Source organism: Acomys minous (genome assembly GCF_964271855.1).
Source record: "Acomys minous genome assembly, chromosome: 15".
NCBI lineage: Eukaryota > Metazoa > Chordata > Mammalia > Rodentia > Muridae > Acomys > Acomys minous.
The window spans coordinates 86,679,898-86,696,509 of NC_140497.1; the positions used below are offsets into that span (position 1 = coordinate 86,679,898).

Below are 16,612 nucleotides of genomic sequence, written 5' to 3' on the forward strand. Positions count from 1 at the left end.
GCTTTCCTCGGCTCCAGCTCCTCCCTTTTGGTCTTCTTTGGACCTCCATCCTTGGCTGACTCCTCAGCTTCCTCTCCTAACTACCCCCCCCCCCACTGGCAGGAAGTACAGCCCTAGAGCTGCCCCTAGCTCATAAATTGGCTGTAAGCTGCTTTATTGACACAACAGAGGGTCAATTGGGGAGCAGAGTTTATACAACATTTAGACAGGAAATCAGAATTTAAACTACACAATAGCTTTTGCCTACACTCATCTCCGTAGAAGATTGCTTTTCTCTGTCACTCTTCAATGACTGCCTGCGGCTCTTCAGGCAGGGTTGGGGTCTTCTGAGATTTACCCTCTCCTTGCTGCCATGTCAGCTGCTGTTCTTGTTCTGCTTTCTGTGTGACTTGTAGGTCTTTTCTTCTTGCAGCTTTTCCTGTCATCTTTGTTCTGTATAGTTGGTATTTTAACTAATGTTAAACTTCGTGCTCTGGGGAGTTTCTGTTCTGGCCCGGTCTGTGCGCTGTTTGGATTTGTGTGTGCCCTTTCTTGATCAGAGGGAAGTTTTCTTGTATGATCCTCTTGAAGATCTGCCCCATGCCATTCCTTTTTCTTTTTCTTTCTTTTTTTGTTTTTTTTGAGACAGGGTTTCTCTATGTATCCCTGGCTGTCCTGGACTCGCTTTGTAGACCAGGCTGGCCTGGAACTCATAGTGACCCGCCTGCCTCTGCTTCTTGAGTTCTGTGATTAAAGGCGTGCGCCACCACGCCCTCCCAGCTCAAGAGGGCAGCAGATCTCATTATAGATGGTTGTGAGCCACCATGTGGTTACTGGGAATTGAACTCAGAACCTTTGGAAGAACCCACAGTGCTCTTTAACCTTTGAGCCATCTCTCCAGCCCTCCTTTCCTTTTTCTATGTCTATAATGTGAAGATTCATTCTTTTTATGGTGTATTGAAGTTCCTGCATATTCCTTTTAAATTTCGTTCTTTCTTATTTATTTGTTTTTGAGCCAGTGTTTTATTATGTAGCTCTTGCTATCCTGGAACACACTATGTAGATCAGGCTGTCCTTGAACTCACAGAGTTCTTTCTGTCTCTCCTGCTGGGACTAAATGTGTATGCCACTACACCCAGCTTTTTTCTTTTCTTTTCTTTTCTTTTTCTTTTCTTTTCTTTTCTTATTCTTCGTTCAGTATAGTTCCTCTATTTTGCCTTCAAGTCCTAGTGTTATGTCTTCTATTCTACTGGTGAGGACTTACTCTGTTTTCTAATTGGGTTGTTGAATTGTTTAGTTCTGTCTCTACTTCAGCTTGAATCTTATTCAGTATTTCAATTTCTTTACTGAATCTATTTTTCAAATTCTAAGTTGTTCTCATAATTTTATTCTGCTTTTCCTTAGACTTTACTCTGAAGTTTATTTCTATCTTTTAAAAAGTTCATTGAGGTAATTGTGTCTCTTTTTTATTTTTATTTTTATTTTTTTTGTGGTTGTTGTTTTCTTTTCTTTTCTTTCTTTCTTTCTTTTTTTTGAGACAGGGTTTCTCTGTGTAGCCTTGGCTGGCCTCGAACTCACAGTGCGCCACCTGCCTCTGCCTCCCGAGTGCTGGGATTAAAGGTGTGCGCCACTTCACCCAGAATAATTGTGTCTCTTTAAAACTTCTTTGCTCATGTTTAGGAAGTTTTTAAAAAAATTCTGTGTTCCAAGTAACTGTCCTAAGTCCAAGGAACTGTCCAGTTCCTAAGTAACTGTCATATTAGTGCTGTGTCTGTGTGTGTGTGTGTGTACGTATGTATATGTATAGTGTGTCTGTGTGATCTGGAGCTTTCATATTGTTTGTGTTTTTGCAATGTGACCTGGCCTGTGGACATCTTTCACTGGTTATGTGTTCACTGTGAGGTTCTGGCCTCACTCACACTGGGCCAGTACACGAGCTGCAGAACTTTGAGCTAGGCCTGGGAGTGTGGAGATGGGATGGATGGGCAAGGTTCTGGGGAGCTTGCCAGTTAGGGCCAGTGTGTGAGCTGTGTGTCCAGAGCTAGGCCTGAGGGGGTGGAGATACAGTGTCTTATCACAGCCACAGAAAGCAAACTGGAATGCTAACGACTTTCACACCCTAGGCTCTCACTCTTCCTGGGTCTTCTAAGCCAGCAAGGATGCTATCAACAAATTTACCCTTTGCTTAAGTTACCTGGTTGGTCTACTTTGCTTGTAACATGAATACTGGTATTCTTTATATTCTCCAGAAGACTCTGGTGTGTGTGTGTAGGGGTAGGGGAGGGAGAGGGAGAGGAGAAGAAAGAGGGAGACAGAGAAGGAGAGGGAGGGAGGGAGGGAGGGAGAGGGGGACAAGACAGAGAGAGAGAGAGAGAGAGAGACAGACAGACAGACAGACAGACAGACAGACAGACAGACAGAGACAGAGAGACGGAGCAAAGGGTAGCAGGAGAGAGAGGGCAGGCAAGGGAGGGAGAGGGAAGCAAAAGGGAGGAAGGAGGGGGTCACGGGGGAGAGGCAGAGGAACTGATACACAGAGAGGCCAAGCCTGTGTAGGGAATTACAGTGGCCCCAGGCTTCATTCCATAACTTCTCTTGGCTGTAGCATCCCTTGACATTACCTGATGAACTTCTGTGTGTCCCTTTGTCATTATGTCATAGACACAGAAAATAGAAACAATTATATCTGTCCTTGTTGATGACTTTGAGCATAATGCTGACAGTTTTCTTCAAGGAGAACACTCCTGCAGCTGACACAGTCTGAGCCTGTGTTCTCTACACATGAACTCACCCTGTGCACACTAACTTTGATAGAGTCACTGGCTATCAGTCTTAGTGGTAGTGTCCTTTTCTCTCATAATTATTATTAACTAGTGTGTGTGTGAATGCAGGTGTTCACATGTCAATGTGTGCACATATGTAGGTGTGCAAATGGCAATGTGTGCGCCGCCATGTATGAGAGTATGTGTGTATACAGGTGTGAGTATATTAACATGTGCATCTGTGTGTGTATACAGGGGTGCATACACTAATGTATGAATTTGTGTGTAGGTGTGTATATGTAGGCATGTATTCATGTGTGTATATGTGTGTGCGTGTGAATACAGGTGTGCTCACTCATACTGAGGTGTGTATTGTATGTGTGCATATGCTTATGTATGTATGTGTGGGTCAGCACATATCTACGTGTGTATTAATGTGTATATCTGTATGTGTGTGCATGTGTGCACATGCTTATGTATGTGTGTGTGGGTCAACACATGTCTACCTGTGTATTAATGTGTGTATCTGTATATGTGTGCCTGTGTGAATGCAAGTGTGCACATGCTGATGCGTGGTGCATGTGGAGGTCAGGGCCTGGCTTTCTAGAGCGGCTTCCTTCCCTTCACCATGGGCTCCAGGATTGAACTCAGGTTGGGAGGCTCACACAGCAGGTGCTGTTGCCTTCCCAGCCATCCTGCTGAGCCTCTTTTTTTTTTTCTTTAGCTCAGCATAAAAGTGTTTGCAGGCAAGAAAGAAATCTATCATGCCCAGTGCTCTTCTCCTGCAAAGAAACCCAGAACACCAACATCAACTTTAATTAGAATCAAATTGTGATCTAAGCAGACACAGGGGCCATTCTAAAAATGCCCATCTTGAAAGTGCCCTTAGGAAACCAGGAATGCCGTACTATTTCTGTAAAGTGTGTTATGTAAATGACAGAGGTTTGGGGGTTACACAAGAACCTTGACTTGGAACAGAGAGGGGTATCCATGAGGTCTCCAAATGCTTTCTTTCCTTCAGTGATGGAGCGTCTGCCCTATCTCCCATGCCAGTGATGCTCTCTCATCCAACTATTACAATAAAACTTTTCTTTTCTTTTTTCTTTTCAAAACTAGTAACTGTTTTTTTAATCAACACTGAACAGCAATATAAACCCTAAAAGGGAAGATGGCCACCAACAGGCTTGCATCTGAAGATAACTGCCCTGAATTTTAAAAAAAGGAGTGCCCCGTGTAACTGATGAATCTAAGGTTGTGTCTAATTTTAGGCTTGTTTGCATTTAACAGTCCCAAAGGTGTCGTGGGAGCAAGTGAGGTGATGTTCTTTCCTCTTTGAGGAGTATTTATTCCTCGGAATAGACGACTATTTCTTAAGGGCAAAGCTGTGAGAGGAAAGCAGATGTGAGGGGGACGAAAGCGCGTCTTAGACTGGTCCACACCATGTGTAATTTCTACCAAGGATGGATGCCCAGAGCCTCTAGGAAGGGAGCCTTGCTGCTCGGTGCATGCAGAAGCTTAGCCCTGGGGCTTTTACACAGCTCCCTCTGGTTCCAGTTTCCTTAGGAAGAACACGGGGGTTTCCAAATACACGGCAGTGCTCAAGTTGACTAGAACAGACAATTCTTTTGTTACTTATGCCCATGACAAAATGACAAAGTGACAGAGAACATTAATATATTAACAAGGCATGCTTTGCATAGTTTAAAATAGCATTAAATTTTAAGTCATGTCTCCAGACCCTTCCCTACCCTATCTGGGAAGGAGACAATCCCATTTGTTCTGCCCCCTTGCACTAGCAAATAATTGTCATGACTAAGTGTGAAGGGGAGGAGGCATTTCCTGTACCCTGCAGGCCCAGTTACAGGGCACACATAACTGTGTAAAACTGCTAGTGAGGCTGTTTGAGCATCTTCGCTTGTCAGTTGTCTTTGCATATCAGTCTGTGTCTTTGTACAGAGTTTGCAGCCTGTGGCTGCCTGAGCCCCAGTGCGTGCCTGGGGAGCAAGGGCTCTCCCCAGTTCTGTGCTTTGGACACAGACCCCAAAGGCCACTAGCCACACAAGTGCAGACCCGCCCCGTTATGAGACCTGTGCTGTTAGTACTGGCAGTTCTGGTGTGAGCAACAGCGTAGAGGCCAGCAGGGAATGAAAGCAGGCAGGCAGGAGCAGTGGTTTTCCCCTTGCTCAGACCTCACGTAATCCGGGCCGCTGCTGGAAGGTGCTGGGGACAGGGCTTCCCTTCAGTTTCTCCTTCCTGGTTGATTCCACACCTGCCCACTTCTCTTAGTTCATTCAAGACTCAATGAAGTTCACAGCCAGGATGGCCAATCACAGGCAGATTTGACTGTGATTGGCAGGTGGAAGGTGGGACTCAGCCACTCTAAGCATGGCATAAGGGAAACTCCCACCCCTGCAGTGGGTGGCTGCGTTTGTCTTCAGGATGGCCACTGTTTTTCCATGTCTAGGACTTTCTGGGGGTTAGTTTATATAACCTATTCCAAGCATCTTGCAATATTGACCCAATTATAAAATTGTCATTCTACACGTATTTCTCAATTTCACTGGCCTTTAAAACTTAAGACCCTGTATTTTGCCTCTCTGTGAATTTTATTTTGCGGTGTCATTGGTACAGTGCTTGCCCAGCATACAAGGAGTCCTGCACTCGCTCCCTAGTAATGAATAAGTTAGAGGTGGCAGAACATGCCCCTAACCCCAGAGTGAGGTGGACTGGGACACAAGGACCTTCTGTCAGAAAGAAACAAGGACCAGGGGATTTATGTTGAACAAGGTATTGATGCTAAACAAAGCATACTGCTTAAGACTTCAGGGGCAGTGGCCCCTCCTCCCCTCCCACGTTCTTACACACACACTCCCTCTCACATGCTCACTCTCTTGCTCACTCTCTCACACATGTTCACTCACACACACACACACACACACACACTCACACATGCTCATTCACACACACAAGCTCACTCACACACATGGGCACACATGCATGCATGCATGTACACACACTATACACACACACACACATTCACACACATGGGCACACACACATGCATGCATGCATGTACACACACTACACACACACACACACACTCAAACTCGCTTACTCACGACCATTCACACTCACACACACACAGGCACACACATATGCATATGTACACACACACATACACTCACACACACTCACTCCAGTTCAGTCCCTGCTCGGGAGTAGCCAATGACTCTCACAGAACAGCTATTTTCTCCTGTAAATGCAGGTTTTCTATCTGCTGTTTAGAGATAAAAGACCACTGAGGAATCGATGAGCTTTATGGTACTTATTTCTCAAAGTTCTATTCTGAAATCTAAGTAGGGATAGAAGAGCCAGGGGCGTCTCGGGTCACATCTTTAGCCCTAGCATGTAGAAGGCTGAGGCAGGATTGCAAGTTTAAGGCCAGCCTGTGCTACATAGCAAGATCCTGCCTTAAAAAAGCCAACACAAAGAAACCCAAAACCAAACCAACAGAACAAATAAGGATAGAAGGCCCCTGGAATGGAATTTGTCACAGTTCTAGGCTTTTTGGGATATTTTTAATACTCTCAACCCAGCCATCAGTGCGTGCAGCTATGTTAACATGGGTTACTTAGTGGCCGGGGGCCCTGATTCCCAGAGTGAGAGATGTGAGAAGTGGGTGTGGCAGCAGGTTGTGCAGGGTGAGGCTATTGGAGGGAGGGTGGTACCAAGGGAGGTGCAGAACAATTGGATCTTTCCAGAACAATCTTCTAGTCTCACTTGGACATTTGTTCCTGGTAAGTAGCCTGAGAGAGCAGCTTTATATAAGTGGGCACTGAGGAAAGGCAGCCAACAGTGGCATCAGGTGAGTCACACTGTGGTGTCAGTGTCTTCCAGGAAGAGTTCTTGCTTCCAGATGGAAAGAACTCACATTACATTCGGGCGGGCCTTCTAACCAGTGGTTTACCCATCCTTCCATCAGGGGGCTGCGAAACAATTCTTACTGGTGGGGCTATCTATTTTTCATTAATTTCTTTAGTTTTAATGGCTTTTGCATACAAAGTCCGAAGTTTAATTAGGAAACATGCTTGTGGTAGAATTCTATGTAGCAATAGAAATCAAAGAACTTGTGGTTTAACTCTCAGTTGTTTGGGTTTTTTTTTTTTCCCATTCTGGGGACTGGACACCAGCTTGTACTTGCTGGGAGAGCCACTATGAGTTAAATCTCCAGCTCACATAAATTCATCAAAAAGAGCCAGATACAAAGACTTCGTGAGCCCACATATTGGCAGTCACAGGGAAGGGGGATTTGTCAGCGTACTGGTTAACTATGGCTACTGTGCTATTTCTGGGTCTGGGTGGTAAACACCTTCTGTTTTTTGGGTGCTTGGCTTTGGGTGAGTTTGAGTGCTAAATGCATGCTCTACCACCAAACTACATACGCCTCCGCCCCAGTGTTTCTTTGTAAAAAACAAACAAACAAACAAACCCATTACACTAATGATTGGTACATTTTTTTTTCTGTTCATATTTTATACTTCAATCAAAATGAGTTTTGAAGGATGTGTCACCTTGAAGTACCACAATTGATGGTTTTTCAATCTGGCATGTGACTGATTGAATTTAATCTGAAAAGTTAGCTTTTGTGTTTGAGATTGAAATGTTGATACCTAGGCAAATGCAAGCAGAACCAACGCTGAGGATTCTACTTCAGGATGTTACAATGAGACAAGGGTTAGCTTGACAGGTGGGAAGGAATCTGTGATGAGGACACACAGATTGTGTAGGGGTTCCTCCCCTACACAGGGGTCCCCAAGTTGCAGCTCCTTGGACAAGGCTGTGGATAGGAGGCCTCACCTTCAAATGCATGAACAAAAAAATGAAAATGAAACAAAAATCTTTTCTTAAAAAACAGGAGCCAGGCACGCTCCTGACTTAATCCTTGCTTGCCTTAAAACAGATCTCTGTGAGTTGAGGCCAGCCTAGCCTACGTAGTGAGTTCCAGGCCAGCCAGGACTACATAGAGAGACTCTGCCTCAAACGAAACAAAACAAAACAAAAAGGTTAAAAGGTCACATTCTTTTTTTTTTTTTTTTGGTTTTTTGAGACAGGGTCTCTCTGTGTAGCCTTGGCTGCCCTGGACTTACTTTGTAGACCAGGCTGGCCTCGAACTCACAGCGATCCGCCTGCCTCTGCCTCCCAAGTGCTGGGATGAAAGGCGTGTGCCACCATGCCCGGCAAAGGTCACATTCTTTAGCACAACCCAGCTCTCTGGAGGAAACAGAGCGAAAGAGAAAGGAACAGACACAACAGACTCGCAGCAATTCGCAAGCAGACAGAGGTGGCCAAGAACTATCCTATTTATTATAAAGCTACACCTTGAAGAACGAACCCAACTGTATACTGAAGCCTGTAATGGTACATGCCAAAAATGTACAGTACTATACAGAAAAGTGCATTGTCACAACAGATTAACAAAACATTTCCTTTTCTTCCAGGACTGTAAAAGCATCCCTTTTCTCCTCACCTCAGAGAGGAGAGGATGTACCGGAGAGGCAGGGAGACACGGGGACAGGATGGCAGGCAGCAGTGCGCGCGGGGCATGGTGGGAAGGGCGTGGCGGATGGCAGGGAATCACTGTGGGTCCAGAAAGGCACGGTCACATCTATGAGGGTAACGAGACAGTCTGATAATTCACATGGATGCAAGACACACACGGCTGAGCTCGGAGAGGCACAGGAAGATAGGGCTGGATGAAGAGGCTGGGAGCAAGGAGGGGGTTCTGGAACACTCCGGTGGGCAGCAGGAACTGACGGAAGTGGGCGGGACATAGTGGGCAACAGTACAAGAGCAAGGCTAAACTCTTCTAAGATAGGAAGGCACTTTCACATGTACATACTACTGATGTACACTGAGACAATTAGGTAACTGTCACAAGCAGGAAGCTACCGGTACTGCAACTGACCAAACTGACAGGAAAGGACAATACTGATTTAATTACGTGGGCAGGAGTTCACTTTAAGAATGCAGGGTATGCGCAGTCTCTCCTACACGCCACCTACTACGCCTTAAATATCTATAATAACCACCACACTAGACACAGAACTTAGATGAATGCTCTACGGAGGGGCATTCACAAATGCACGGTTTATATATTTTTCTTTTACTAGTTTCTAAGGTAAGCATTATGGAACCCAGTACAAGTACTTAAACATACAAAATTCCCTATGTAATTTAAAGATACAGGTACCCACTTTGATTATACCACTGAGACACTTTTTTTTTTCTTAAATAAAGTCTACTAGGATGAGGGACAGCTCAGCTTCTGGCTTTACTGTCTGTGCTAAAGTCATCCTGCTGCAAGCCTGAGGCTCCAGCACAGCTGGAACTTGGCGGTGGGGGCCGTGGGGGTGGCTCTCAGCTGAGGTGACTGTCTGAAGAAGGGAGGGGGCTTCTGTTTGCACATGGGTAGAGCCTTCAGCTCTAGGCTCTCTGTGTTGCAGGGTCTCGGTGGTAGATAATAGAGAGATGGCACCCCAAATGCATTTTCTGCATTTAGGGTCTTTTCTGCTATGGATAGGAATAAATAATCAACCCAAATGTGAGCTCTCAATGGACTCACGTCCTCTTTACTGTTGGATTTCAGATGTTAGATCATGGTCCCTTCAGCTTGAAGACATCAGAGGCTGAGCAGTCCCTAAGAGCTAAGACCAACAACAACCCACTTTCTTTCCCTCCTCTTAATTAAATTATGAAGCAATTTTGGGAATGGCAAATGTATAGAGACAGAAAACTTAAGAGGTCACCTGACCCTTGGAAGTCCATTGTCTACTGTAGTTACTCATGACTGTGGGTGTAGAATAAATGAGCCCTCACTATGAATTATTCTATGGCTGGCTCACTGGGCCCTAAAGTTAGATTATACTGTGTGAATGTGAGTAAAAACTGTTGAACAATGGTGCTGACATGCAACAAGCAGCTTTCCACAGTGCCCTCAACAGTTTGAAAGTTTATGTGACACGTGCCAGAGAATGTGCGGTTAAGTTCCTAGCGATCCATTCCTTAGGCGCTCAACTCACACTAAAGGGCTTTGCAAATCTCCATCAGGGCTCTACGGACAGGGCTGTTTTGTGTATGGGAATCAGGTACTTGTGTGGACTATAATTTGTGTGTCAAACAGTCCCCTCCCTAAACTGCATATGTATTCAAAGATCTGGGAATGGAGGCAAATTCAGAGCAACTTGGGGGGTTCATTTCCTTCTTTTCCTTGTGCCTTCCCACTGTGCTACATCTGTGGCTTAAACCAGGTCCTTGCAAGGTGACCCTTCTCAGCTGCTGCAGCCTGTAGTGAGCGTCACTGACCCCTTTTAGGATCCTTTGTGCAGGGGACACATCTTGAAACTCTTTTGTGCACGGGCACCGGTGTCAGCTGTGGGAAAATGTAAAACTGTGGCGCCATCACTAAGAAAGGAAGGATGGGCGAGTGCTTCCGGGGGGCTATACTCCTTGCTTTCATTTGCAGGACAAAAGTAGGTCTGGAAATGAAAACAGGACTACAGGAGAGAAGATGAAGAAAATAAAGGAGGGATGGAGGTACCCCCCCATCACTCCCCCCCCCCCAGTCACCTTTTCCTGGAGGAAGAGGCCCAGCTCTGAGGCCCCAGCAGTCTACAAAAGCATGGTCTTTGTCATCCACGGCAGTAGAATCCTGACCTAGGGAGCAGGAAGACATAGATGGATGCACCGGAAGATGGCAGACACTAGGGTGGCAGCAGGGGTTGGGTGGGGTGACTGCCAGAGAGCTGTCTAAGGGAGCTTTGTATAGGAGTAAGAGCTGAAAAACCAAAAGCCTTAAAAAATCCAAGTACAAATAAACCCAAAAGGTTGCTAGTTTCTTATGCCTTTGTTGGCATCTTCCATTGAAGATGGTTTTTAAGAGGTGTGATTGTTTTCTAATATGGCAGGTTCATGTAGGAGACAATAAACTTCCAAGGGAAACCAGGAATCAGTGTCAAAGCGCAGTCCTGGCAGGGTCTCTCTGGTTTCTTTTATCAAAATGGCCAAAAAGAATGGTTCTGAAAAATGTGAGGTTTAAAACCTTACCATACCTGAAGTATGGGGGAATTTCGTCTCCAGTGCATTTGTGAGACTAGGAGGGTGTCTTTGAGAGGGAATATTTCATCAGTATCCTTTTCTGCCACAGAAAAGTCACACCAGCAAACTGAGGTAGCGATGGGTCACCATCTTGATTTTAGTACAGATCTTGGCTTGTCCTCTGTGCGAATTATCGTCGATGATGGCTATTCTTAGGTGAGCATGCATCTGGCTGCCAGTTTTAAATTAAACCTAGTCGGTAATTAGGGATGGGTTCTAAGGAGCTTGCTTTGGGCCATCCACTTCGCTTCATTAAGAAGTTCGGTGCTAACGCAGGTACTGGCTGACAGGAAAAATGGAGATTTGTACCTCAGTAAAAACAATTGTGTTCAGGATGGGCTTGGGGTGATGGGTGTGCTCAGTGGGAGAGTGTACGGTTAGCATGCAAGAGGCCTCCAGTTCAGTCCCCAGAACCAAGTACACACAAATCTAACGTTTTTGTTTTGTTTTTTTTTTTAAGATAGAGGAAAAATATAGTAAATATATGGTAAAGTAAAGGGGCTATGTGCTAAAATGCCAGGGGAAGACGTCCCTAACTGAGCCAATTTGACTATGGGAGTTTTGTAGTGATCATAATGCAAAATCCCAAAAGCAAACACACACAGGGGGGGTAAGAACAGGAGTCATGATTCTGAGGTACAAAACTGGGAAGAGACCATCCGGTGCCACAAGGTCATCTTCCCGTGGTGGCGTGACGTGGCTCTTACTCAGTACCGCAGTCAGATCTGGCTTGGCTCAAAGAGAGATGTTAGCTGCGGCTTTCAGATTTGGGATCCTTGGGCCTTGTGGCATAAAGAAACCAAGGTTAATTTAGTCACAACATCAGCGAATGAAGGATTTGTTTCCTGTTTGTTTGTTTTCTCCCCCATTGCCATAAAGGAGAACATGGATTTAAGGGAAGGTAGAAATATTTCTTAGGCAGTTATCGAACAACTTTGCAGGAGTTCGTGGTGTAACTAGGAAGTCCCTAAAATTCGACTGTTCTAGTCTTTCGCGTGTAGGGGTGGACTTGGACCTCTCCAGGGCCCGATCACGTTCTTGGAGGGAGAAAGGTCAACTGACTTGGGGAACAGTTTCCCTCGCTTTTTCCTGGTTCGGTTCCAGCAACATCCGAGTTTCTTCCACCCTCTTCCGTTGAGTCTTTACCCTGGAAACGACTTTTATGGAAGGGGTTACCACTGAACCCCTTCAAGTCCCCCTGGAACCCCCCTTTGTGGCCTCCAACAGGTGCTGAGCCCCCGCCCCCCACGCCGGGTGGAGTCAGAGATGCTTGTTGTCGGTTCCTGGACAGTGAGTGCTCATCCCACGAGTGTCGGGGACCACAGCAGGTGATGCTCCAGTAAGACCTGGGACTCGGGTTCTCTTGCTTCCAGGTTGCTCTCCTGGGCTACACTAAACCGGAAGCCATATACCGTGTGGGGGAGGGGGAGGTGCTGGCTTCATTACAAGGTGTGCAGCATTGGATTTTCAAGTAAGTCTACGTGTTTCTATTGTCTTTAAAATGACATTACGTCCAGTTATTAAAAAAAAAAATTTACAAAATACAAATGCCCATGTTAATTTAACTAGTCCCAGACATCTTTACATTCGACAACATAGAAAAGCCAAAGAAAGGTCTCCAGTTATAAGAGCAAGACTAAGGAAGTTGTGGACCTCTGACTCTTGTCACTAATCCATTTTCACTTGCAGACCCCCTCCCTCATGACCTCGGGTCTTTTGTTTTTTGTTTACATCGTGCAAGACTTGTCGGCGGGCCCCTGGGAGGGTGCGGCGGGCCCCACAGTAGGGTTTGTTTTTGGAAGAACAGCGGGCTTTGGCCTAAGGGCTGGAGGCTTCAACTGCACGCCCATCCTGGGTGCCACCATAGGCTTGAAAGTACTCATGGTGTCGCTGGAGGAACTGGTGCTCCGGCGGATCTGAGGCTCTGAGCTCCTGAGGGCGACGTTGTGTAAGGGGCTGAGAGATTCCGTGGAAGTGGCGGGGGTGGGCGAGTTTTTCACTTGTTCCAGGGTGTCCAGCACGACGTCCGGGGTGTGCTTCACTGTGCTCTGTCTCTCCAGCTCCCGGAGTTCGTTCAGGGCAGTATTCATGGTCTCTTCGATATCCTAGAGATAGAGAGAGAGAAAAAAAAAAAGTCAGGAAGGGTAGACTGGTAGCTATAGAAACAAAGCGAAGAGCATGAATGTTTTAACGTTACAGTCTGCCCATGGGGCGCGTCCACCATTGCCTTGTGCCTCTGGCTTGACTCTAAGTGGTCAGGGGACTTAGATGCAGCACACAAGGAGGCCCAGATGAAGCTATTTTCATTCTGAGGAACTAGGAAACCTCTTGAGGTCTCTCTGTCTTGCTTGATATTGATCACAATTCTATCTCACCTTTGTGTGTGTGAGACCATGCGAGGGGGTGGGGGGTGGGGTACAGGGGGTGTGGGGGTGTGACGCAGGTGCACACGTGTGCCTGTGGATGTGTAGCCCGAGGTCAACCTCAGGTGTCATTCATCGGGTGCTGTCCCTTTTGTTTTGAGATAAGAGTGTCTCACTGGCCTAGATTCACTGATTTGAGCAGGGCTGACTGGCCAGCAGACCCTAGGGATCTGACAGTCCCAGCCTCCCCAGTGCTGGCTTTACACATGCGCATCACCACGCTCTGATTTTTTAAAAAAATTTTATTTATTTATTTATACCTTTGGTTTTTTGAGACAGGGTTTCTCTATGTAGCCTTGGCTGTCCTGGACTTGCTCTGTAGACCAGGCTGGCCTTGAACTCACAGCTATCCACCTGACTCTGCCTCCCGAGTGCTGGGATTAAAGGCATGCATCATCACGCTCAGGCCCACACTCTGATTTTTAAAGTTGGTCCCGAGAGTGGAACATACACCCTCATGGTTGTACATAAAGAACTGAACTAATTGCGCCTTCTCCCCAAGCCCTCTTGAGATACATACACAAAGGTGGACACCCTGTTTATAATAACCAGAATGTAGCTATTAAAATGTGAGAACATTCAGTCAGAAAACTGTACACATATATCACACGTGTGTGTGTGCAATGGCCAGCTTAGGTTATGATACGCATCCACTGCCTCACATACTTATTACTTCTTTGTGTTGGGAACATTCAAATTACTTTCTAATTAATACTATTTAAGCATTTAATATTAAACATTATCAATTATGGGACACTAGAAGCCATTCTTCTGAGCCATCTGCACACTTCCTGTACCTCTTAACTGTTCTCCAAACCAGCCCCGCCCCTCCCGGCCTTCATGCTAACTATGAAGTCTATATTTTCTCATGTTCTCTCAGACCTGGGCAGTTAGTTCCTTTTCACTGCTAGGCACAGCCCTCTACCCTGAGAAAGTGTCTTACATTGCAGGGCTAGTCTTGAAATGCTCCTGTTCTCAAGAGATTTCTCACTTTGAGAAGTGGCTTTGTCTGGAAGTCTTTTGTTTTTGCTTTGTCTTTCATTATTTAAAATATAGTATTTGCCAGGTGTGTGGAGCATGCCTTTAATCCCAGCACTTGGGAGACAGAGGCAGGCAGATCTCTGTGTGTGTTGAGGCCAGCCTGGTCTACAAAGCGAGTCCAGGGCAGACAGGACTTCAAGAGAAACCCCGTCTCAGAAAAACATAACAACATAAAATATAGTATAGTATTCTAGATGGTTCTGCTGAAAAATCTACATTTGTTTAGGATCCTTCATGTGGGATTTGACTTTATTCTCTTGTTGCTCTTATAATTCTCTTTGTGTTTGATTGGTTTATTCATTTTTGATCTTTCATTGGTGTGCTCATTGGAGAAGACATCTTGGGGTTGAGTCTGATCAGGGAACTTTGACCTTCACAGACTTGGACTTGCATACTTTTGGGAAGTTGTTCTCTCTCTCTCTCTCTGATTTATTTATTTATTATGTATATAGTGCTCTGCCTGTATGTACATCCTCAGGCCAGAAGAGGGCATCAGATCTCATTATAGATGGTTGTGAGCCACCATGTGGTTGCTGGGAATCGAACTCAGGACCTTTGGAAGAGCAGCAAGTGCTCTTAACCTCTGAGCCATCTCTCCAGCCCCCAAGGGAAGTTGTCATCTCTTATTAGTGTGCTTTCTGTGCCTTCCTCCATGGCTCTTCCTTCTGGAGCTCCCACCACCTTGGTAATCACCTGTTTAACTCCATCCTAGAAGTTTTGTGAGTGTTCCTCAATTTTTACTGTTTTGTTGCTTTGCCTGGGCTCATTTACAAGTCCCATTTAGAATTCCCGGAATTCATTTTGTGGCTTTGGTGTTGTCTCGGATTCTTGTATTGTGCCCCTCAACTGTATAATTTTCCTTTCTTTACTTTTTGTTGTTGTTAATTCCACTTACTGAATTCTTCAGGTGTAAGACTTTTCTTTGTGTTTTGTTTCATTATTTCTATATCTTTGTTGACTTTATCATTTAAGTCAGGGAAGGCCTCTGAGTTCTCCGAATTGTTCTGTCTCTTGCGGTCATTATTTTGAATTTGTTTTCAAGCCTGTACATTTCCTTTTCTTTGGGGGGTCTGCTAACAAGTGTTACTGTGATCCTATCCTCTTCGTATTTAGTTGGTTCCTTTGTTGATATTTTTCCAACCAATGAAATATTCACATTTTCAAATTTTATGTTATTCTTTCTGGAGAGGTCAAACAGCTATGGATGGGGGCCGCACAGCTATGGATGGGGGCCTCACAGCTGTGGATGGGGGCCTCACAGCTATGGATGGGGACCTCACAGCGGTGGATGGGGGCCTAAGGTTTGGTGTTGCCCTCAATTCTAAAGCTTACTAACATGACTACTCTGTACTTCATCTATAATCCCTGTCAGGGATGGCTATGATGCATCATTGGTCTAGGACTGTAGTGGTATGACAGTTTTGCGGGGGTGTGGGGCCACTACCTGTTGGAATGACATGGGTGTTATGCCGGCATCTGTGGGCTATAGCTGTCTGCCTGGCCTTTTGGCAGGCAGGGCTGCCACCTGGCTGTGGGAAGCAGGACTATGCCTGGATGCCAGTGGAGCAGTGGAGCATATGTGTGAGTCCTATCGGGTGGATGTGGAGTGGGCTAACAGGGACATCAGGCTGCTGGACCAAGGACAGGCACATTTGGTATGCTGCTAGCTGTTTGCCAGCTGGCCCTCTGAACAACCTCATTTGTTGCCTGGGTGTGGAAGCCTGAATTTGAAAGCTGAGATCTTGGCTGCTGGGCCTAAGGTCTGAGCAGCCCAGGTTAGGGTGCTGCAGCTAGTTGGGCGAGCATGACAGATGGCAGCAGAAACAGAAAAGGATACACTTACTTTCTGGTCACACGGTGTTAGAGAAAACACTCTGATGAGGGTCCAGTTCTAAGATGAAGGGAGCTATGTCACAGCAGCTTAGGTCACTGTGGCTATATGCTACTATTCTCTGGCAGTACAGCTCTGTGAACTATGGGTAAGTTTCTCTACTGTGCTGGGGCCTGTGAGGATCATTGGACTCTCCCAGGCAGTCATCTGCAGTAGCAGTGGGGACTTCCCAGGTCAACTTAGCTTCTTCCGTGAGAAGTCCATCTCAGCTCTGAGTCCTTTATGAGGGGGAGACAGGCTATGTGCTGGCCAGTTTGTATGTCAGCTTGAAACTGGATAGGCCTCTGAGCAAGCTGTGTTGCATTTTCTTAATTAATAATTGATGGAGGAGATCCCGGCCCCTTGTGGGTGTTGCCGCTCTG

The 16,612-nt window shown here is 45.9% G+C and overlaps 1 protein-coding gene and 1 long non-coding RNA gene across 5 annotated transcripts in view; one reads left to right on the plus strand and one right to left on the minus strand.

Annotated features, from left to right (window-relative positions):
• LOC311585136 overlaps positions 1 to 16,612 on the plus strand; it is a 47,087-nt gene that overhangs the window by 19,220 nt on the left and 11,255 nt on the right. The gene's annotated exons all lie outside the window — the stretch shown is intronic.
• Positions 8,086 to 16,612, minus strand: part of SRGAP1 (SLIT-ROBO Rho GTPase activating protein 1) — a 275,761-nt gene continuing 267,234 nt past the window's right edge. For all 4 annotated transcript variants that reach the window (XM_084759989.1, XM_084759990.1, XM_084759988.1 and 1 more), the window contains exon 22: positions 8,086 to 13,000. In XM_084759989.1, the coding sequence (XP_084616115.1) occupies positions 12,623 to 13,000 (378 nt within the window). In that variant the 3' untranslated portion in view covers positions 8,086 to 12,622. The remainder of the gene's footprint in view (positions 13,001 to 16,612) is intronic.